At 42.0% G+C, this 25,138-nt stretch overlaps 1 protein-coding gene across 1 annotated transcript; it reads right to left on the reverse strand.

The window, feature by feature from the left end:
- Window positions 1-1,320: 1,320 nt before the first annotated feature.
- On the reverse strand, window positions 1,321-24,714 carry LOC148028791 (S-adenosyl-L-methionine-dependent methyltransferases superfamily protein). The gene is made up of 2 exons (XM_087687583.1): window positions 24,284-24,714; window positions 1,321-2,025 (listed from the first exon to the last, which is right to left on the reverse strand). Exons 1-2 carry the CDS (start codon window positions 24,615-24,617, stop codon window positions 1,682-1,684), a joined length of 678 nt encoding a protein of 225 aa, XP_087543709.1. The 5' UTR covers window positions 24,618-24,714; the 3' UTR covers window positions 1,321-1,681.
- Window positions 24,715-25,138: the final 424 nt, after the last annotated feature.

The following is a 25,138-nucleotide window of genomic DNA, read 5'->3' on the forward strand; positions in this document are numbered from 1 at the left end:
TCTAAGCTTAACTTCACTTGGTAAGGTCTTGAATATACATCTCTCTCTCCTAGAGACATTGTTAGGCTCCCCTTTTGAGATTGAGAAGAAGATTCTTTCTCAAGGAAATAGTACTTAGCAACAATGTTTTTATTTTACCAAACAATTTATCCTAGTATTAAAAGTGCATGCAAAATGTCCTCTAATACCCATGCTTAGCATAAGCCTCTCAATAGTTTAACCATGCAATTAAACTACAAGTCTCTTAGTAGTTTAGGCATGCAATCAAGCCCCATATAATGAGTAACAAACATCTCTAAACAATTATAATGCGAAGTTCCATTGCTTACTTTGTATTGTATTTAACGTAATACAATTGCACCTCCATATCAATCATGGTAATTGCAAAACACATTTTGTTGGCACTAAAATGCAAAATGCTCAAAAGACTAGAAACATTTCAATAAAACATGAAATGTCCAGAGTGAAATGGCTAATTGAAACAACTTTTTTAAATGAAACTTTTTATATTTTCTTCCTTTTTTGAGAGTTTTAAGATATCATTTGTTGACACAAAAACTGTTGCATGGTATATTCAAGTTGCAACTCATTGTTTATAAAGAAATCTCATATATATTATTCAACCATTTCACTTGGCATTGCGCTTGAGACTTACCCAAAGGTGAAATGTTTCACGATTACCTTGGTATCAATTGAGATTATGGTTGTCTTCAATTGTCTTGAACTTGGAAGTACTCCTCTTCGCTGCTATCCCACACTCCTAGCCCTTGTTATTTCTCTTGTATATTCAAGATTCATCAATCCCTTGGTCTTGCTTGCTTCGTTGACTTCCTTAAGAGCTGTTATCTCGTGGTTGCTTTGATTGTGATACTCTATGTGGGTATTAGAAATTATTGTTTTCTTCACTTGGATAGAATTTTGAAAAGACAAATTATGATACGAGTGGGACTATAGAGCTTATTGGTCTCCTTAAGCTCTGACTATAGGGCTTAATCAAACCCTCACTTCCACTCCATTTCAATCAATCTCTCTCTCTCTCTCTCTCTCTCGTAAACAACCAACAAGACCAAGTCATAGAGGAGCTTAACCTTGAAGGGTATTATTTCCTTGGATAGAGCATTGACACTCCATCGAGCGAGATGCCCATGCCCACCTAGAAGGAGGCCCAAACACCTTTATCATAATTAGATTAGAGCTATCATTGAGCACCACAAAAGACAAATGCCGAGGCACCTCAACCACACAAAGCTACATTTCCACTTGATGGAGATACTTCATTACGAAAAAGAACATGGCAAAACTTTGAGAAAAATTGTTAGAAACAGTCTCTAAGAAGATTACCGTTAGGATGTAACAGGTACAAATATTTTAGCAGATTAGCACAGCAGAATATCAGCAAATAGGATCTACACAAGCCATATTAAGATAGTTCGATTGTATAAGTGGTAACAGCTACGAATTGTGTGAAGCTACCAAACACTAATCTATAACAGTCTCTTGCCAGCATTACAGAAAATTTGTCAGCCTGCAATCATAATGATATACAATGTAACAACACTCTTCAAGATCGAGCTATAATTAGCAGCGACCTTCAGGAGATGTTTCCCACACATGCTTCACATTGGGACTTGGATTTGACTGTCCTCTCACATGAAGGAACTAGGCAAAATGCACTCCAGTCTCACAGGATCTTTTTTTTCAATATATAAACATCGGCTTCTTCAAAGGCATAGTCGGGATGTAAATCATCATGTGGCACCTTAGTGATATGGAAGGAATCAGGGCACAGTCTCCAAAACAGTTCATGAGCTTCCGCAGATCGAACCTGGTAACCAAGGAATATGACAGTGGAAGGTCCAGAGAGGGCAGAAAAAGTGGCAAGCAAAGGTTCTACAATGTTCTCCAAATACACAACATCAGTGGCAATGATGTAATCAAAGGGGGCCTTTAAAGCCGAGATTTGACTTGCATTTCCCCAATAGAGCTGTCCAACCTTGACCTTGCCAGCCAAGCATTGGGGTTTACCTGCATAGCAGTAGAACAAGATTGATAACTTGTTATGGCATGCATAGTTTCTGCATACATATACATGCATCATACATGTATTAATTCTGTTCATAATCCCATATTAGTGATTACCCAACGTCCTATGCAAGGGTATGCCCACAAACTAACCATATGAAAAGATTTACTCTTTGTAGCACCCCTCTAACATGCTAAACACATTTCAAGGATTTCCCAGATACTATTTTGTATTTCCAAAATGCTGGTCAGATCATAAGTATTCAGCTATTAACAGCTGCTGAATATGTACTCTCAGTTTCAGTATCCCACCACTGCCGATATCCATGCTCATATGTTTCTGTGTTCAGCATGGCTATTATCATTTTCGAGGGGGCACTTTCATCAGTCCCCACCTCATTGGCAGTGCAATACAGCTGGTATCAGAGAAAATATCAGTGCCATATCTGCTCCTCAATTTTTGAGCTTCCTAGCTGTCCCACCCTCTTATGTCATTGTCAGCTGCTGCCAGAAGTCCTACAGCAGGACCGCTTCAGTTCTCAGAAGTCTTAGCAGCATCCTTATTGAAACACCTGTTCTTTCTGCAGGAAAAGATCAGTTTTCATAAATTTCAATACTGTTGCCAGCAGCACCTGTTCTACTCGGATTTCATTCATAGAAGCACACACCTGCATTCTAGCCAGTATGCACCCCAAGACACATCTTTCCTGTTGGGGCAAATGCACAATTACCATTTATGACCGACGAGGATTGCCAAGAAAGTTTGACATGTCTACAACGAAGCCTATTGAGGAAGAGGACAGTGAGCCTGAAGAGACTGAGCATGAGGGCATTGAAAGCTCAAAAGGAAAGGAAGAAGAGGAGGAGGAACTTGAGATAACTGAGCCTGATTCTAGTCAAGATGTCTCGTACCTGACAATGGCAATAGGAGGAGATAAAGAGAGAAGCCAAAACGAATCTGGGAACCTACCTGATAAGAGTAGTTTTGAGAAGCCAGTTTGTGGAAGTTCCTATGATGCAGGAACTAAAGATGATGTTGTGTTTGCAAATACTAGTGACTTGACTGAGGAAAATTTGGTGAGACTCAACATTAAGCTGCTTGAATTTTAACTTTTAAGGACACATTTCGAGGAAGGTGTGGTACAACAGTGCATTGTTGTTATTTCCAGGTTGAGTGCTCATTTGGGTGACATAGTGCACACTTTGGCATTTGTGTGATAGTTGGGTACTTGTTTCTAAATCCCATGGGAATTTTTGGTACTCGGAGGAGTACGCACCATACTTCAGCACTGAAGTATTTGACTACAGATTTTTGTCCCTTGCTGACAGCATGGCACATTAGGGAATAATGATCAAAGTAGCTTTCTTGGTGTCCTCACTTAGGAGGACAAACTTGATGGCACAAACTACCCATTGTGGAGTTTTATGATTTGCAACCTTCTTGTTGCAAAGGACTTGTGGGACTATGTAACACGTGATTAGAGGAAATGGGATTCGAAAGATGCACAAGCTATTTCTTTGATTGCCTTGTTAGTAAAAAGGGCAATTATTCTGCACATTCAGTCTTGTAAGACCTCAAAAATCAACATGGGACATACTTGAGCATATGTTTGCAACCTGCAACGAGGCCAAGATATCTTATCTCCGCAGAGAGTTAGCCAATGTGAACATGGATGAGGGTGGTAGCATGACAAATCACATTACTTACATACATGATTTATGTGAGCAACTACTCAATGTTGATGAGGTTATTCAAGATGCTGAATTAGTGAACGTCACACTAAACTCTCTTCTAGAGTCATATCTCGGTTTTCACACCTCTTTAATGTTGTCTTTGAGAGGGGGCAGCAACCCCTTACATTTGTGAAGTTGGAAGGTCTCTTGTTGTAAGAGGAATAGACTTAGAAGAATGTTGCAATGCATTTGTGTTTAGGTGATGTGGCTATGCTTTCCAAGTTGAAAGGCAAAGGTAAAGTCGGGCAAAATGCAAAAATTTAGCAAAAAGGTGATGCTGGACAACCATCAAACAAGGCTGTCCAACACTCAAAAAAGTCTTAAAAAAATGAGAAATGCCATTATTGCAAGAAGCCCAATCACTATATTGACGAATGCAGAAAGAGATTGGACAAAGAGGACTCTGGTTTGGCTATCCAAGAGACATCAAATAGCAAGTCCATTGATGGTGATGCTTCAACCAACTTTATGGAGGACTACGCATTTCTCACATGTAGTTATGATTCTTCGATGGCTGATTCGGCCTTTAATGCTACTGAAACATAGCAAATATGGTATTCTGACAATGGAGCATCAAGCATATTACTTCTAAGAAGTGTTTGTTTACCTCTTTACATTCAACCCCTACTAGGAAGCATATTACATGTGCGAACAACAACAATTTTGATATATGTGGTATTGGGACAATCACTATTGCTGTTGTAGATGGTTCTAATTTCAAAGATGACAATTGTATTGTCAGAGACAGAAAGATGGTTATACACTCAAGATGAAGGGTCTTCTAGCAAAGCAGTTTGCTCATTGCTAACAGATGATGGGAGTTGGATAGTATACGTACTTCAGGTTCATACGGATTATACTTTCATTCGTTCTCACATATAGTGGATGTGACCTTCCAACACTGCCTTCTCTCTTGCTATTCACTTGTTCACTATGAATGTATAGAAGTGTGTGTGAATGTGTTGCTAAACCCTAACCTAACAATGATATCAAAGCCATACCTCTTATTAGCTGCCACCTTGCTCGCACGTCACCATAAGTGCCATTGAGCCTCGAGCTTGGTTGCTCCCTTTCTTCTTAGTTTGTATGCCACCCTTAAGCTGCCTACTATGCATCTTCAACAACACATTGTCTGCCTCCTACACATCCACTAAATCCACACACAGCCCGGCACGATCTCCACAGTTCGCTAAACAATTGCATCTTGTCATGTCACACATGCAACCTATGCCTCACCAACACGGTAAGACTATAACTACAATAAGAAGTCTTTTCAAAAGCAGTGGCGAGCTTCACATCTGACATTCGTTAGGCTTTCGCTTTTCGCATTCTACCCCATCATGCACACAGCCACCTCATCATGCATTCATTGTTCATCAAGCATCAACTTGCTGCGCATATGGGTCCGCTTCTGCCTCCATAGCCCCACATCCCACGTCAACTACTCCTACAAGTCGTTGATAGCTGCTTGCATATCAATAATCAACCCCAACAACCTGTGCCATGTCATCTTTGGCATTAAATGACCTAACAACCTTCACAAATTTATCACCTACCATCCAACATTATTTTACATTAAAATAATCAGCTCCCAAGCCTTAATCAAAATTAAGTCTCTTAAATTGCTCTTCTTCACACGCAGTGCTTTGTGAAGCACAAAATTTAGGGATTTTACAACACATATAAATTTCTCCCAAATTTCTTTCAAAACCCTGGGGCTTTTGCCTGAAAATCCCAAATTTCACCAAAATTTTGAAGATTCTGCATTGAGAAATTGCTCAATCTTGCAGCACAATTTGAGGCTTTGCAAAATTTTCCTAATTCACTAACATTGAGGCCAATTATACCTTATACATCGACATTTGTGCACATTGGATCCCTTTCACTGCAATTTCTTTATTGACACCATCAATTTTTCGAAAAATTATGAGTTTTTGGACTTTTCTTTGCTTTCTTTTTGTGTTGCACCTGCATTTATACTTTGGACAACAATTGGTTACAAAAAAACCAAAATTTTCAGCAAGCAGTGGGCCGAGCAAAATGATTTGCTTAACATGTTTGGGGACTCAAACAAATTGGATGGCACTAATTATGTGGATTTAGTGTGTATACATGATGAAGCATGTACTTATTGCCAAGTAGCTTTGGGGTTATATATGTGGTTCAAAGGTTAGGCCTGCACGCTTGGCTATACAGAATGTCACAAGTTCTTCTAGCTCATCCATCATCACTGGTGGATCTTCTGCTCTAGCTCCTCTTGCACCTCCCATAGCAGATCAACTGAGATGGGGTTCGGTGTGAGCCTAGATTGCACTTTTGTGCAAAAGGCAAGTTATCCTATATATTTGGTTTTATACAACGACTAAGGATGCTTGGGATAAGCTTGCTTCATTATATCAGGTGTGCAATGAAGCTTGTGTAGCTTATTTGCGTGAGCAACTTGAGATGGAGCACATGACAAAGGGCGATTTTGTGGATGCATATATTACACATGCCAAGGACATCGCGATGCATCTCTTGTATCTATAGTCTTGGCTGGTCTAACTGATACTTATTAGAGTTTTGCCACTACACTTGCCAATGCTTATTTGATGTGTTAGTATCACTATTGTTGCAAGAAGAGCAATCAAGGCTGAATATTACTCTAGTATAAGTATGGATACTTAAGCATTTACAGCCATCGAAATTGAAAACATTCATGGCAGCTCTCAAACTCAAAGGAAAAAGGCAAAGCAACTTCTTCTATGGACTCCTCAAGCACGAAGAATAATGGTGCTAAGAAAAAGAGGTGCAATTATTGCAAGAAGGGGCATGTTTTAGAAAAATGCAAAAAGAGAATGGCAAGTGAAAAGAAGTAACAATTGTGCATGAGCATTGCTGAAAATTCACTAAATGCGAAAGATGCAACCGCACATTTGGCAAGCTTGAACATTGGTCAATCTTGTGCCTTTGTTATGCATTGTTCGTATGATCCTTTCTCACATGAGTATGGTCTTTTAGTTGTTGAAAATTGCAACACATGGTATTTTGATGGTGGCGCTTCTAAGCACATAACATCCCTTTAGTGACTTGTTTGTATCATATGCAAATATACAAAGGGGGGATCCATTGTATGTGCAAACAATGCTTTGCATGCAATTCAAGACATTGGTTAAATTCCCATTATTGTAGTGGATGGGAAAACTATCATGCTTGAAAAGTTTTGTATGTGCTAGGCATTAAAAAAAACTTGCTTTCAGTTTTAGCCATTGCATATGCTGGTCTTGTGGTTAAATTCCACATGGATCAATGTAGTATCTATGACTCAAGTGATGGGAATGCCCTCATTGTCATTGGTACTTTGTACAATGAACTCTATCGGCTTGATTTATATCAGAGGAGAGTATCGAAGGATGCATTACATGTTGATGCCTCCATTGTGGATAATTGAGTTATGGTGTGCTCGGTTTGATCATCTCAATGGCAGTTTACTACACCTAAGAAGTAAAATATAGTGCTCGATCTCCCTCCATTGAAAGCACCTATACAATGTATGTGAAAGTTGTGTACTTGCAAAATGCATTGTGCTTCATTTTCGAAAGGTGGTTCTACGCGTGTTGATAAAAAATTACAACTAAGAAAGTATCCACAAATCCTTTATGTGGCATAAAAATGCGATCCATCATCCGATTAAAAGTGGCAAGAGCATTCATAAGCCCAAAAGGCATGACAAGAAACTCATATAACCCAAAGGATAACTTGAAAGCTGTGTTAGGCACATCCTCTGGTCTAATGCGTATTGATGATACCCACTTTTCAAATCTATACGGCTGAATATGACTGCCCCTTGCAATCTATGCATAACATCATCGATCCTACGGATTGAAAATCGATTCTTTATCGTGATCTTGTTCAAGGCAGGATAATCAGTGCATATACACCGTGAACCATCCTTTTTCTACACCAAAAGCACTAAGGAATAAAAAGAAGATAAGCTAGGCTGATTCAGCCCTTTTCCTAAAAGCTCATTCACCTGACTCATAATCTCCTACTAGGCTGCACTGACTCTGTAGGGTGGCTTACTAGGTCGCCTACTTCCAAGGATAATATTTGTGCCATGATCTTCAAATCATTCACGCAATAGCTGCCCTAAAAGTGACTAAGAGAAGCAATCAACATACATTTTCAGAAATGACGTGCAATTCTTCTCTAATCTAGTGATATTCACAACATTCTCACTATCATCTTTATCCTTAGTTCAAACCAAGTACATTGAAATATGATTTTTTATTACTTTAGAAATGGCAACTACAGATACAACAAGGATAGATTGTTAGAGATTGTCATTCCCATGGACATGCATTTTGGAGAGAGAGGCTATGTATATATGCATTTCTTGTCAATCAAGCATTGGAACAGTTGTATGTGTTGTGGGTGACACGTGGCAGTTCGGTGCAATCTGTACAGTTTGCAAGTACACCACATGGCAGCGTTGTCCAAGCTACATGTGTAATGCCACATCAGTAGTGCAGTCGAATAGCCTCTTCGTACAATCGGCAGACACTACAATCACCGACAACATATTTTTACCATTTCTTTTCACGCTATTTAATGCCTACCCTCAGCACATAGTGACACATTCTCTGATCGGATCGTGGAGACTGCTACACATACGTCAAGGTTCACAGACCATGAGATTTCTGATCATGGAGACTATTGCACATACGTTGAGGTTCATAGCTCGTGAGATCTTCGAGGTGGAGATATACGCAAACATACACTTTGCGCTCATGTACATATTTGCTTTCTTAAACTACATTCTTCATTGCATATTTTCTATGTTCCATTGTCTCTTTCTCTCTCTCCTCTCTCTATTCAATCTATCTCTCAATCTTGGTCATACGCTTCCACACCGCTTCACTCTGACATGGTATCAAAGCATTGAAGGACTAACCAAGGGTGGACCTACTTGAAGAGGAGATTTCAATGTGACACAAGGCTGTGTTTTCAACGTTTGAGGGCGAGCGGGAGGACTCCACATTGGAACAAGACTAAGGCAAGCATGGGCGCACAAGAAAGGAGCAAAGTTGTTAAAGCTGCTACTGATTTTCATTGTTCGAGAAGAAAAAAGGCTATGTTTTAGGCCTTTAAGTGCAGATTTTACCTTTTCAACGCCTCTTGCAAGTGAAGGAGTAGGATGAGCGAAGTAGTACCCTAGCAAGCTGTGTTTTCACAATCAGAGGGTTGCTTTTTGTGTTTTATGCAAGCATTTTAGGTGACGATGTCTTCTGAGGCCGAGATAGAGTTTTAAGCAATCGCAGACTAAAAGGTGCCCGTTTTACCAGTTCTTCCATCAGATCAAAAGCTTGACGGCAAGAACTACTGCATTCGGCATGTTATGATGCTTGCCATTTTGGAGTCCTATGACTTGATGGAGCCTGTTGCAGAGGCTATCCACCGTCCATCGAGAAACGAGTCCAAACTCTCTACGAGTGATAAGTTGGAGTTGGCAAACGCTTGAGCACATTGGGACAAACTTAATGCTCACATCTACTCATTTTTATTTCTCTCATGCACTACAACTGTGATCTCCCATATAGAGCATTTGACGGTGGCTCACGAGATATGGCTGAAGCTTGATCAAATGTATAACAGAATGACCATCATGAAATGAGTTTCATTGGAAGTGCAAATGAGGACCATGAGTGTCAACAAGTCATCTTCTATGCGAGAGCATATCAACAAGCTAAGGCGGCTTCAAATGCACATATAAAACGCAAGGAAGGTGATTACTTCTGAAGACATGGCAATAACTCTCTTTTCACAATTACCACCTCGTTTCGATGGTTTTTATTCCACCTTGATTGCCTTAGGGCAGTCGGAGACTCTTCCTTGGAAGGAGTTGGTTCCTATGATCTTGGACCATGAGGAGCCATTGAAAAGGAACCAATACTTCCAAATCGGAGGCATTGATAGGTCAGTCCTCTCAAAAGAAGAAAAAGAACCAAAAGAAGGAGAATGACAAATCCAAGAAGGATAAGGAAAAGGAGTCCACTTGTCACATCTATGGCAAGACAAGTCACTAGAAGGACTACCTCAACAAGGAGAAATGTTCAAAGGACTCCGAAGCGATGGTTGCTCCCTCATCAACTGCTTTCCTCCACTTGTAGGTGGTTGAGGCATGTACCCCAAAGGCTTCTGATGTTGCGTTGATGGCTCCACACACTTCGAAGTGGATTGTTGATAGTGGTGCATCCCGACACATGACTCCTTGTACAATAGGTGTTGCTCATTTGCAACCTTTGCATGGGCTGATTCTCGTTGGTGATAGTTCTTCTATCCCTATTTAGGGACAGGGTAACGTGCAACTTATTCCAAATGGGCAGGGTGGTGCCCATCCTTTCGAGGTGCTTCATGTGCTAACCTTGGGATACCATCTTCTTTCAGTGCACAAGATTTGTGCTCTTAGCCTCTTGGTTAAGTTTGATGTGGATTTCTTTCAGATTCTTGATCGTGGATCGAGACACGTCCTTGCTTTAGGTCATGAGGAGAATGGAGTCTACAAGTTGAGGTCTTCTTCTGCCTTGACTTCTCTTCTTCTTACCTCTCAGACACAGTTTGAGCTATAGCATGCTCGGTTTGGCCATTTCAACTATGATTAGCTTCAGAAGGCATCTAGGGGATAGCTTGTTTAAGGTTTGCCGAATATTGTGGTGAGCCAACAACCGTGTGTATTCTACATCCGTGGAAAGCAAACTCATGATGCTATTCCTAGCAAGGCTTCGAGGTGGTCTTCAGCACCCTTGGAGCTTGTTTCTACCGATCTTTGTGGACCAATGCGAGCAGAGTCTCTTAAAGGAAGCTTGTATTTCATGCTGATTATGGATGATTACAACAAGATGATATGGGCTTAATTTTTGAAGCTGAAGTCAAGGGCTTTCTCCAACTCCATGAATTGGTTACTCTTTGAAGAGAACCACTCGAACAAAAAACTAAAGATCTTACGATTGGATAAGAGCAAAGAATTTGTTTCTAATGAGCTTGCTCATTTTTCTACAGCTCATGGTATACATCAAGAGTTTGCCAACACAAATACCCCTTAGGAGAATGGCATCTTCAAATCGAAGAATCATAGTGTGACCAAGATGGCCCATACCATGTGGAGTGTAGATAGACACCACAGAGCCTATGGGTTGGGCCTGGGGCTATGGCTACTACAATCCACATCCTTAATCACTCTCCTACTTCTACTGTTGTTGGTATGATACCTCATGAGGCGTATTTTGGATCTAAGATAGATGTTTCTTATTTCCAGGTTTTTGGGTGTGACGTCTATGTTCACATCCCGAAACCATAGCGTGACAAATTTGAAGTGGCTTCCAAAAGACAGGTGTTTGTGGACTATAGCTTGCAATCGCAAGGTTACCGATTGTATGATCCCGTCAAGGGGGATATCTACATGAGCCATGATATTCGAATCATGGAAGTTTCAACCTGGGAGGGGGGTGAGAAACACCCCGTTCTTGGCAATCCAAGAGATAGTTGGGCACCAGCACATGTATCTCTAGAGCCCATACATCTTAAGGATTCTTCTTCAGATGAGGAGGTTATTTCTCCACCACTAAACTCTCCAATTGAGCCCCAGTAGTCAGTGGACATTCCAAAGACTTCAACAGATGGCGAGCGACGATGAGAGATCCAGCCTCCTCATTGGGCACGTGACACTCTTCGTGATGCAAGGATTGAGGGGGTCCCTGGGAAGTGGCAGCCACAAGATGGCCCGCAGCGTTCTCGCAGGAACCAAGCACATTTCACCGAGCTTGTGTACAAATTACTGTTTGATGGCTTGTGCCACGCAAGATAGGGAGCCCACCTCCGTGAAGAAGGCTTTACAGCATGATCATTGGCAAAAAGCAATGAAGCACAAGTTGGAGTTGATTGAGAGGAACGGCACTTCGTATCTTGTGCCCAAGCCTTCTCTTAAAAGTGTTGGGTGTAAAGTCCCTTCATCTCCGTGTAAATAGACTTATGGGTGTGAACACACCCTTAATGTACCCTAACATATAAATACATTCATTTTATTCTTTGTGTACCATCACATCGATACACCTATTTTTCTGTGTTCACTCTTCCTCTAACTCTGAGCTCATCTCTGCTCTTCAGCTAAAGCCTTGACCTTGCATACTATTGCGCACTCTCACCCCCTTCAAACTGGTATCAGAGCTTAAGGCTTTGTGCGCTTCTTGAGACCGCCAAAAGGATACGAGTAGTTGGCAACTCACAGGCGACAGTCAAGTTGCAGGTGACACTGCAGCGTGTACAAGCGACTTGTTGCGTGGTGACGAACAATCCAAGCGGTGAACAGTCCAAGCGACAATCGAGGGACCAGGCGGCAGGTCTAGCATGACGGCAAGGACGGCAATGGACAGGCGGCTGCCTGTAACAAGTGGCACAGGCCAGACGACTGGAGTTCATGTCCAATGTGACGACTGGGACCAAGAAACAACCAGGCGTTCCAGCATGGAGTCACGGAGCTGATGGCTTCTCTCCCGAGGTTGAGTTTCGAGTTCTACAGCTCATCCAGTCTCCTAACTATCTTCAAAGGTCTCCGTTCAAGTAGTATTCTCAGCTTCCAGGGTGGATCTTCATCGTCCCTTGGTCAGCATGGAGCCTACTGCCGAGATGGAGTACAAGTATATCCTTATGGTTCTCGACACTACACAAAGTCCGACATTCCTCCTATGCATTGCATGTTTTCGTCATCTTTGTACTAGGCCGCATGGTCAAGTGAGCAATTTCCCCACGAGGGACACTGTCTAAGTGGCACCTGCTCCATGAGCATTCTTCAGTATGTAGCATTGCATCTCCACCTCACTCTTTTCTTGTTCCCCTTTTTGGGCCTGAAAGGAGGTGTTGAGAAACCCTTCACCCGCAGTTTGCATTTTTGTGTTTCTCTGTTTTGCGTGAAAGGTTTGTAGCCCCAAGAAGGGGCACCATCCTAGACTGACTATGCCTATTTATAGGCCACTCTCTCATTCATTTCTCTCGGTTGATTCATTCAGTCCGTCACCTCTTCTCTCCAGCCTCTCCACTACCCTCACACCCCTTCAGGAGGACATTGCAGTTCATGGTTCGTGATTGTTTTCATCATCTTCCTTATGCTACGACACCCTTGTTCCCTTGTATCACATTCACTCCATGATTCAGATCTTCATCATTCCATTCATCAGAGTTTCTTCTCTCCTATTCTCTTCTCCGGTGCCCATACCAAAGGTATCAAGGAGAGTAACTTCACTAAGAACGAAGCCTTCTATGAAATATGAATAGAAGGGGAATGGATGGGAGACTCCTCATGCCGACTATAAGATCAAGAATTGTGTCTCCGCTCAGAAGAGTGTCTGGAAACAAGCTCCTCCTCTGAGTCATCAAACTTCGTGAACTGGTAAGACATCTTCAAATCTGCAATCACCTAGAAAGATGTGTTTGACAGAGAAACAATTGTTGCCTCCCACTAGGAAGCTATCGCCTATACAAAAAACTATTACTTACAACAGAAAATTGTCGTCAAATCTCACGAAGTTATCGCTTGCAGTGATATGCTGACGCCTACACCAAGGAGGAGGACACCAACAAAAACACAAATTTGCATTTTGATCAAAACGCAAAAGTTGATGCCGCTCGATGCTAAAAAGTTGTCGCTTGGTCCCTAGAGACTGTGCTTGGAGGCGTGAATGGGCAATAGATCACCTGTTAGAGCAGTAAATGCAGTAAACATAGGCTGAAAATTTGCTTTTGGAAAATCTAAGCTGCTCCTTCACAATAAAAACTTGCTCTTCTGCAAGAAATCTCCAAACTATCCTTGCTTACGCGATGATACCATGTGAGTGCACAACAGAAAAGGAACACGAACATAGAGAGAAGCAAAAAGAGAGAGAGAAAGAGAGGAAGCACAAGATGAGGAAGAATATTGCACTAACTGAAGAAGAATGCTGATACAATGATGATGGACTAATCAGTCCTTGCACGCAGCCCAAAGCGTCGATGAGGGCACCAGATCAGGCGGATGACAATGGCAGCACCAAGCACAGAGAGTTTGAGTGTTAGAGTGTGCAGTTGCAAAGGGAAAGATTAAAGACTGAAGAGTATGTGTATCTCCCAAGTGGGGGGCCGGCTATGAATAACCATAAATGTGGAAATCTCACCAACCTGCATCAGAGGAGGCCAAAAATGTTGACTGATCAGCTAGTCACATAGAAAGAAATGCCAGAAAAAATAGGGGGCACCCCTTTAAAACCCCAGATGACAAAGACAATGTCTGGCAAATGTAGGTAGATTGTGGAAAGCAATGACTCGCCTAGAAATGCACACATGAAGCCCATAAATAAAGAAAATGCACCTAAATTGCTAGAGCTCCTATGTCTCCATCAATCTCTAACAAGAGCTCACAACCAGGAGATGATTGACTGACATGACTAACACATGCAAGCTAGTAGCTGCAACCTCTAATGATCCCATTGATAGTGCTTGCTCTGCAGGTGGTCATTCGTTATTGACTGACCTCTTCTCTCCAACCATCAGCTCCACCCCTTCCTTCTAGATTACCTATTGGCACCCCCCCTCCATCCCCTCCTCCCATGTACGCTTCTCTTTCACCCTTGACAGCTCCTTTTATTCCCTTTTCATGGAGTATTTCTACTCCTTCCCCATCCCCTCATGTGTCTTCTAGGGAACTTGATGTTAGCAGATTAGTCAATTCATGGCTGAGTCTGTGCATGTGATATAGCAGGCTGGGCATCAGAGATATTTTAGGCATTTTATTTGTCAGTATTTATTGGGATTTGGCAATATTTGCAGCCAATTGGCCAACTCTGATAGTCATATTTTATGGCATTTATTTCGCCTATATATTCTCAAGCTCCCTTTTCTTCATTCATTCATCACCTGACAGTTCTTGGATAAAGACATGCCTACTAGTAGATTTCCTAGTGTTAAGATCTCTTGCCATGTCCGAACCGTAGAATCTGTGCAACTCTAGTGTACCCTTTTCATAGCATATGTACTTCTCTTGTGTACCTTTTAAGTATCTAAAAATACATTTCACTACTTCCCAATGTGCCTTGTCAGGGTTAGCCATGAATTTAATAATAACTCCCACTGCATGAGCAATGTCAGGGCAAGTCGCAAAACATGTCACCCACATATAAGACCAGCAAAATAAGACTTCCATCATTAGCCTTTTTAGTATATAAACAGTGATCTGCATGACTATGTTTAAATCCATGGCTGAGCACGAAGGTATCAAACTTTTTGTACCATTGTCTAGGGGCTTGTTTTAGCCCATATAAGCTACGTTTCAGCTTTAAAACCAAATGCTCTTTCCTTGGAATGGCAAAACCTTCTAACTGTTTCATGTATAGCTCTTCATCCAGATCACCATGAAGAAAAGCAATCTTCACATCCATTTGATCCAACTCTAAATCCAAGGATGCAGTGAGAGCAAACAAAACTCAATGCGTAGTCATCTTCACCACTAGAGAAAAGACCTCCTGGAAGTCTATGCCTTCCTTCTTGTATAGCCCTTAGCAACTAACCGTGCCTTGTACTTGGGTTTCCCAACATTTCACTCTGTAAACCCATTTATTAGGGATAGGTTTCCTATCCTTGGGCAAAGGTACAAGTTCCCAAGTGTTATTTGCATACAGATACTTCATCTCTTCCTGCATAGCAAGCTCCCACTTTCTCTTGTTTTCACATGGCTATGCCTCTCTAAATATCAAAGACTCACCCTCATCAGTCAACAAAATGCAATCCAAAGATGGCTCAAACCTTTGTGACTGTCTTCTGACACCTATAGACATTTTTACCCAATGATCTATATTGTTGAGCAATAGGCCTATATCCTCACGTACATGCATATCATCACCACATTGCTAGTATTCAGCATTTTCTTGCTGTTGTAGCCTGTTTTCAGCATGTTCTTCTTGCTGTCCTATTCCATCATGTGCATCTATTTGCTATCCATTATCTTCTAGCTGTAGCACAATGGGTTACTGCTCATTTTTAGTATCAAAGGGAACGGAATCTCATTTGAAATATACTCAACCCCCATTATCCGTTCTTATCACTTTTAACCTAGGTCCTTTCTGTGGTAACAAAAGCACCATGAATGAAACCTTTAAAAAGCATCCCATACTTCCTTTTCGCTCTTTAGCACATACACATATGACTTTTTATTGAAATCATCAATAAAAGTGACAAAGTACCATGCACCCCTATATAAATTAACAAGCATAGTACACACATCAAAGTGTACTAAATCAAGAGCATTGGGCTTCTTAATGACACCAAAGTACTAAGGAGACTTCACATGTTTTCCATACATGCAATCATTACAAAATTCGAGACCAGAGCCTTTTACATCGAATCTCCCTAAAGAGGAGAGAATCTGAAGGTCCTTTTGGCTTACATGGCCAAGTCTTTTGTGCCAAAGTTCCATCTATGAATGAACTTCAGCCACAGCCAAGAACTTGCTAGGCAATGCTTTATAATGCAAATAATACAAAGTCCCCTTTTTGCTACCTTTAACAATCAGCATACAGCCTTTGTGAACCTTCCAAGTTCCGCCACCAAAGTTAGTAAAATACCCTCTTGCATCAAGCTGCCCAACTGATAGTAGGTTAGTGTCACTGTATTACAGCCAATGCCCAAATACAAGCATAGTAGTAGAGAGAATGACTTTCAACAATATAACTGAAATTTCAGCATACACATGCATACATCACTACCAAGTGACTCCTAGTTCAGCAATGTCACCAAAAACACATCTGCAACAATCCAGATCTGCAAATGGTCTCTAAGACTGCTACACCACAAATATTTAGTAATACATCAACTTAATAGGAGCTGCCTAACATGCATACTGCATACATATGTGTGCGAATCAACTTTTGACACACAACACACCCAAAAATTTCTCTGCAATTTCTCCGAAATCTCACAAATGGGAGATAAAAGACTCAAATTACACTACTTACAGCACCAAGATTGCTACAGTCATGTCCCCAAAGTGCATTTCACACATCAATTTTGCCAAAATCCTCAAATTTCAGCAAAAGCCCCAAAATTTCATTGACCAATCTGCCCCAATTGCATTAATACATATTCCCATGAGGATAAAACGACCAAATTTAGCAATAATTTCACAAAATTTTGCAAAAGCACCAATTTCTCAGGTCCAAATGTGCACAAATGTCAATAAATTCAGCACAATTGAGCAAAATTTCACTAATACATGAAAAGCCCCAAATTTTTCATAGCCAATGTGTACAATGTTTGCAATTTCCGGGTCAAATGTCATTGCTATGCATGAATTGCATCAAATCTAGAAAAAGCCCAAAATTTCTGGCACAACGTTGCACAAATCTTTGAACCATGCCTATACATGTGAACCTCTGTCAAAGTACAAGGGGACCTACTCGTTTTTTTTTTTTAAATTTAAAAATGATGAACTATTCTAAAGAACGTGGCATATGCAGCCATTGACATGCTCGCCAATTTGACTACATTGATTCAGCTTGCGCAAGACCTACAACTGACGAATGTGGCTTGCATTGACTTATGTGAGTTGTCCCTACATGCGCCTAACCTGTCACTATCCGCAACAGTCACCTGACCTCACACTGGCTGGCAAACAATTGCCTAGCCCAGTTGCTACCTGCCCATGACTTGTCAGCACATTGGTAAGCTATCGCCTACACTTCTGCTGGCGTGAAATGACATTTCTTCAAGCAAACAAGCTGAAACTGACACGCATAGACTTTGGGAAGCATGCACACCCTAGGCGTGGCTCTAATACCAGTTTAAAAGGTAAGACTGCACAATAGGAATGCAAGTCAGAAGTGAAGTAGCACTATTGAGAGTGACAGAGAGTGAATGCAAAGATGTGTACCAAATTGTGATGGTACACAAAGAATAAGGAATGTATTTATATGTTAGGGTACAAATGAGGGTGTGTTCACACCCATATAACTTTACATGGAGACAAAGGGACTTTACACCCAGCATCATGGACAATGCATGTATTACTCATTTTCTTGCCACCCCTTCAAGCCCACGTAGATCAATTGGGGTACAGGCCTAATGGGATAGTTCTCTCTCTGTGAACTACGCTTTTATGTCATAGATTCTTCAGGATCATGAGCCTACTTCAGTTGATGAGGATCTTGCACAAGAAGTTTGGTGCCATGCTATGTAGGAGAAGCTTAATGCAATCGGACATAATCAAACTTGGGAGTTGATTCCGCATCCACAGAAGTAGAAGGTGATTAGTGTGAAGTGGGTCTTTAAGACCAAGTATTTGGCTGATAGCTCCTTGGGCAAGTATAAACTACACTTGTTGGCAAGGGTTTCACACAATGTGTAGATTTGGATCATTCACATACTTTCGCACCTATAGGCCATATGTCTACTATTCAAGCTATTTTAGTTTTTGCAGTCCATCGCCACTAGCCTATCTTTCAAATGGACTTGAAGCCTACCTTCTTGAACAACATACTTGAGGAGGAGATTTATGTTTCACAACCTCCTTGTAAACGCCCCAAACAACGTAGTATACTTAACAATTATGATATTCGCTTGTTTTCGAGATTTAATATAAAAGAGAATGAACACTTAAAGCTGAAAATGAAAATTACTCACAAAATTACAGCCATGAAAATGTAAAAGTAATGGAGACAAGATTGAGGGTTCAAGATGGGCAACCCCCCCCCCCCCCCCTCCTCCCAATCAGAAGTGGAGCAGCGGTGGAAGCATAAACATGTGCTGAAATAAACTATTGAAACACAAGACAAAAAGAGAAAAGAAAAAAACATGATACAGATGAGAACTCAGTTGTATGCACGGGAAATGGAATCCATATATCTGAACACGAGACAGTCGCATACAACAGTGAGTCACTTGCTGCGTGGGCACTGGCACTGGCACTGGCTCTCGCTCCTCTCTCCACAGAGTCTGCAGATGGTGAAGATAATGATGATAATGACTGAGGAGGAGCCACCGAGTATAAATAGGCTGAAAAGTGGGGAGCAATAAATGCTGGTCGGACAGCATTAATGCTGGCCGACTGGTGCATAAAAATGCTCCACTGGCATAAAATGCCACACCAAAAAAAACCTAAAATACCTAATAAAAATGCCCAGCCTAGATCAAGCTCAGACTCACACATGAGCTAACAAATACTCTGCTAACACCCTCTCTCAGATCACGGGTGATCTGATACAATACAATAGTACAATGAAAAGGGATCAGAAACTATACAACATAGAACCACCAAGTAGAACCATGGATACCCAAGCACTGGGTGATCAAGCCACCACCAAGGTGGCTCGGAGAGAACCTGATGTCGATGTCGATCGTACCAAACACCTGAAAATAGAAAAGATCATAGCATGTCTCTGTGTCCATCATCAATGTCTCGCAGTAGCATACAAGACCATCCTGTCAAAAATGCCCCTGAACATAGGTGACCATGGATTCCCCGCCTTTGGCCAGACCACCAAAGTGTCCCCTCATGTGAGCTCCAGACAAAAGTCTCCCGCTCTCTGTCAGATAACCAGCTCATCATGAACCTGGATGTCAATCCCAGCTCCAGGATTTGATTCCGCCAGACTGAAGTCGATGCGTCAGGGACGTCCCTCTCTGAAACCTGTGCACCTGTATAAAAGTATAGATGAGGCGCGGCTGCCCCATCTGAACACCCACTCACACTCCCTCTCTGGCACAAGAGTCGTGAGGGATGACCTCATCACCACCACTAGAAAGCAGCCGAGAAAGGGGCCACCAAGCCCTTCCCCAATCCGAAGAAGAGGATCCCTTCCGCGCCTTGGACTTCTCCTTGGTCGGAGGATCTGAGTCGGAGTCTGATGAAGAAGAGGACTCAGCGGTAGAGTCAACATCCCGCTTCATCTTCTGCTCCTTCTTCCTGGAAGCCGCTAATGTCTTGCAGTCCCGCAAATGTCCCTTCTTGCCACAGTGGTGACACTGGGCCTTTGACTTCTTCTTCCCGTCACCCCTCTCTGAAGCTACATAAGCCTCGCCTCCATAATGTGCCAGAAGCCGCCCTGTAATCTCAAGGATATCTCATGCTCAAGAAGCATCGAGGTTATATGTGTAAAACTGACAGGAGTCGAGGATGTCTGCGCCCGCAAAGCATTGGCCACTCCATCAAACTCCGGGGGAAGCTTGTAGAGGACCGTCCCGACGAGATGCACCTCGGGAAGAGCAAACTGCATGTGCCAAAGCTGGTCCTGTATCTGCGTAACACGAAGAAGAAAAGACTGAATAGTATCTTTCGGCTCAAACTTCATCTGCTGGAGCTGGCCATAAAGTGTGACTGCTCGCATGGTGGAAGGTGCCTCGTACATCTGTTGCAACTTCTGCCATACTTCAGGAGATGTCCTACAAGAGGTAACCGCCGGTAAGACCGCTTTAGAAATACACCGAAGCAACGCCGAGTAAGCACGGGCATCGTCCGAATCCCATGTGAGCACCGCTTTCTCATGATTATCCTCATCAAAGTCTTCAGGAAGAGGAAAAGGACGGAGAGGTCAAGGAAGAGCTCCACAGACGATGTACCATAACTGCTTCTGCACAAACCAAGCTTTCATGACAGCACTCCAGGTGAGATAATCAGGGCCATGTAACTTAGAAGTGCACAGAGGAGCCATATGGAGAGGATAAGAAGAGAAGTAGAGAAGAGATGGAATTTAGAGAGGAAACACAGCCAAAACACAAGCACAGACTACAGAAAATGAGAGTTCACATGCAATATAACCCAAAATCTGAGCAATAGAAAACAAAACTGCTGCGGAAAGTCAAAAAATCAGTCAAAAACTGCCAAAAATAGCAAAAACGGCCTGTATTAACAGTCACCCAACCAGGAGAGATGCTGAATCAGCAAAACGCAGGCTGTAAACTGGAGAAAACAGGTAGAAAACTGTCGCCAGCAGCTGTAGATGAAAAACGCAGGCAGTAGAGGGTGCGTAGGCAGCAGGCGATGGCAAAACTGCAAAAAACGCAGGCTGAAAACAGCCCCAAAACAAGTCTCCTGGCTGCGACAGTAGTCGCCTAAGCAGCAGGGGTACAAAACAGTCCTGAAATCAGCAAGAAAACACAGCAAGAGCACAGATCCTGAAAACTGATACCATGTCAGAAGTGGAGCAGCGGTGGAAGCATAAACATGTGCTGAAATTAACTACTGAAACACAAGACAAAAAGAGAAAAGAAAAGAACACGATACAGATGAGAACTCAGATGTATGCACAGGAAATGGAATCCATATATCTGAACACGAAACAGTCGCATACAACAGTGAGTCACTGGCTGCGTGGGCACTGGCACTGGCACTGGCTCTGGCTCCTCTCTCCACAGAGTCTGCAAATGGTGAAGATGATGATGATAATGACTGAGGAGGAGCCACTGAGTATAAATAGGCTGAAAAGTGGGAAGCAATAAATACTGGCCGACTGGTGCATAAAAATGCTCCACTGGCATAAAATGCCACACCAGAAAAAACCTAAAATACCTAATAAAAATGCCCAGCCCAGATCAAGCTCAGACTCACACATGAGCTAGCAAATACTCTGCTAACACCCCCCCCCTCCCCCCCCCCGAAGGAATGTATTTCTGCTCAACCCAAGTCCCTTAGGAAAGAGCTCAGTTACAATCAATCTAAGAGTGAGGAGAAGTAATTCTCACTCTCACAAGATCATGCAAAGATATACATACCTAATAAAAATGCCCAGCCCAGATCAAGCTCAGACTCACACATGAGCTGGCAAATACTCTGCTAACACCCCCCCGAAGGAATGTATTTCTGCTCAACCCAAGTCCCTTAGGAAAGAGCTCAATTACAATCAACCTAAGAGTGAGAAGAAGTAATTCTCACTCTCACAAGATCATGCAAAGATGTACAAACACACATGCATTATATGCAATGATAAGAACTGATTCTTTACAGTATGAGAGAAGAAAGAGGGGAAATCAGCCTTTCCTTATCGTTGATCAACAGTACATGGATAGGGCTTGCTTCGTGTTGCTAAAATGGAAGAAAGAGCTCGAGAAGGAGATGTTGTAATGAATTTACAGGCTTGCTGTCCTGTAAAACAGCAATGATAAAAGAGGGAATCTGGAGGAATTTGATAATGGAGAAGTGGGGGATGATGATGGGGATGAATAGGGCCAGTTTCTGGCTATCTGTGGGTGTTGTAAATGAGTTTACAGCAAAGAAAAATGATACTAAATAAAGAAAAACGAGCTCTTATTTATAGGAGAAGGAAGAGCTAGTACAAAAGGGGGAAGTGGAGTAGCACAAGACAAGTGTCCAACCACATGTCATGAGATGTGACAAGTGGTGGGACACTTGAAAACTTGTGTGACAAGTGTCTTGGCACTTGTCTCTTCTCTATGGCCTTCCTTTTTGGGCTGAATACTGTCAAGAATAGAAACAACCAAATTTAGTAAGCACAGTTAGAGTACAGAATTTACTATTTCTAGAATGACATTTCTATTTTTTTGAACTAGCATTTTTAGGCTAATTCGAGGCTTCTAAAATTTAGAGACCTCCTAAAATTTAGGGACCCCTCCAATATGGGTGTCATATGAAAGCTTTTTCTGTGTACATCGCAAAAACGATATCAGAATCTTCATGTGGCTTTCCTATGCAAAGAAATGTGCATTTCAAGCTTTCAACCCACACATGCACATTGTACAAGCATTTCATGATCATGCCATCTTGTTGATTGTAACTGTCTGTTCTGGTGGATCTAGCCCACATTTCAAGGCATCAATCCTTTCTGTGTGCGAGTCTAACCCTGATATGCGTGAGTTCTGGTCACAGGCGCCCAATCGGGCCATATAGGTGGAAGTGTAAACTATCTTTTCTCTAACCCACCACATGAGTCCACCATAACGTGTGACCACTCATCAGTGGCCAGCTCCAATGCACTTTTCTTTATATCTAATTAGTGCAAAGGAAACAATTTTAATAAATCATTATATAGACAAATTAATGAAAAAGGACACAAATTCTGTTTCTATAGAGTTGTGACACTCCTAGTTTTCTTGTGCATGGAAAGAAGGATCATGTCTATAGATTGCCAAAGGTGCTCTATGGCTTGAAGCAAGCTCCTAGGGCTTGGTACTAGAGGATTGATCAATTCTTCTTATAGAGTGGCTTCCATCAATCAAACCATGATCTAATCTTTATTATAAGATTATGGGTGATAGATGTGTTCAATGATCTTATATGTGGATGACTTGCTTAACACAAAAAGTAACTCATAGAGTGTTGATTAGACTCCAAAGATCTTACAACAAAAGCTAAATGTGACAGATCTTGGGATCCTTCACTTCTTTCTTGGTTTGGTGATCTGACAAATGACACGTGACATTTTCATCTCCTAGCACAAGTACATCTCCGAGCTTCTTTGGAAGTTTAGAATTGTTAAGTGTCAGTCTATTCTACCTTTTGACGCAATTGGCTCTAGGATCTCCATGAGACAAGGAGCTCTATCACCACTGGTGAAATTCTTTTAGTGATTATTGGCAAAGTGAGAAACATTCCCCTTCTTCCAAACCATCAAGATCCTCATTTAACAATCAAAGTCCTTCATATCCACAACCTATGCCCTACAATTGTTGTGCTTGAGAAGGCCCCATTTGAGAACCATCATGGGCAAAAGCCCTCTATTGCTCATTTTCGAGTTTTCCAATGCAATGTCTATGTTCACATGTCAAAGGCTAAGATGGAAAATTAGATCCCAAATCCAAGCGGTGCATCTTTTTCAACTACAATCATCATACAAAAGGCTATAAACTCTTCAATCCCAACTCACAAGAGATCGTGGTGAGTCAAAAGGCTAAGATGGAAAATTAGATCCCAAATCCAAGTGGTGCATCTTTTTCAACTGCAGTCATTGTACAAAAGGCTATAGACTCTTCAATCCCAACTCACAAGAGGTGATGGTGAGTCAAGAATGACACGAGATGTAGTGTTCCATGAGGATTTCTCTCTTCTTCCAATGTCTTCTCTTGTAGATAGCACATCACCTAGTGGTAATTCTTCATCCTCTATCTCATATTCCCTTGACCCATTGGTCCTAAATGCCCTTCCTCTCCCTTTTCCAATGCTCATACGACTAAAAAGGGGCGCTTTCATTACAAAAATCACGTGATCACGTAAGCGTGCAGATAAGGTATCGTTCAAATATATAGGTATGGAATTGTTCCATATGTTGTCCAAATCCTACCTTAGGATGCAAGGTGTTGGATATGGTCATCTCCATACCGGCATCATCTACTATCCTCTGCAATCCGAGACCATGGCCTCGTTATGGTGGCTCCCTTCTTCCTTTGCAAGCTAGCTCATGGAGGCTTCAGCATGCTATCGACAGGATGGCACCCCGCCCCCCAGAAAAACACTCCCTTTAAAAAGAAAAAACCCATGTTTTCGAACACCCCTTTTTTTTAGATTAAAGTGAAAAAGATATACCTGCAGATTGGAGAGATGTGGCAGCCACGTTCTTCTTCACATTGCGCTTGAGGGCAGGAAGGACGGGGGCAATGTCGGTGAGGATGGTGTGAAGGCCGAGCAGGGCAAACCCTAAACCTGCGACGCCGCAGCCTGCGCCGAGTTCGATGCCGTGTTTGCCACGGAGGTCGAAGGGCGAGTCGTCCAGCGACAGGCAATGCTCGATCCACTTCACCAGCACCAGCGAGCACGGCCACACAGAAGTCCCCACGTGCATGGAGCCATTGTCCTGCTCAAACCTCAGTATCTCCCCATTCACTGTCAGCTCCACGACCGGATAGCTCGAAAACTTCATTTGTAGGTAGTTAGATTCGAAGTCTATTGTTGGTCCGAGTTCTCTCGTCCCTGAAACATGTGCTCCGCCCCCGACCCCCCCTTACGATACCAATTACGATGTCAAAACTTTTCTAAACCCATGTGGTGTTTTTCACATGCAAAAGAATTTTGTATTCATTGAATATCAGAGCTTACATCGATGCTTGTATGTATCGATTTTTATCGAGCATCAACACTAGATATATATCACTCTTTCATGATAGAATAATCATGTTGCAAGTATGGTTTAGTGGTTAAAATGCGACTTGTTTCGTTGCTTATAGAACCAGTTGGGAGATCCCCTTAGTCTGATTCCTGACTCATTTCATATCTTAAGAACCAATTGGGAGATCCCCTTACTTTGATTCACGGTTTTATTGGAAGAAAGAAGGGATGTTCTAGAAGCAAAAAATAACAATGAGCGCCCAAACCTTTGACTATTAAGTCAACAAGTAATCCCATTACAACATCCATCTTGGTGACTAGCCAAGTAGAGTTATG

This window comes from Lygodium microphyllum, chromosome 11, assembly GCF_053477565.2.
Source record: "Lygodium microphyllum isolate KBCC chromosome 11, Lygodium_microphyllum_v1.1.10, whole genome shotgun sequence".
NCBI classification, from domain to species: Eukaryota; Viridiplantae; Streptophyta; class Polypodiopsida; order Schizaeales; family Lygodiaceae; genus Lygodium; species Lygodium microphyllum.

Excerpts from the sequence above, each read along its gene's own strand:
- LOC148028791 (XM_087687583.1), bottom strand. The coding sequence starts at position 24,617 with ATGAAGTTTTCGAGCTATCCGGTCGTGGAGCTGACAGTGAATGGGGAG. Across the intron at positions 2,026-24,283 it reads CACATCTCTCCAATCTGCAG|GTAAACCCCAATGCTTGGCT; the intron begins GTATATCTTTTT and ends ACTGCTATGCAG.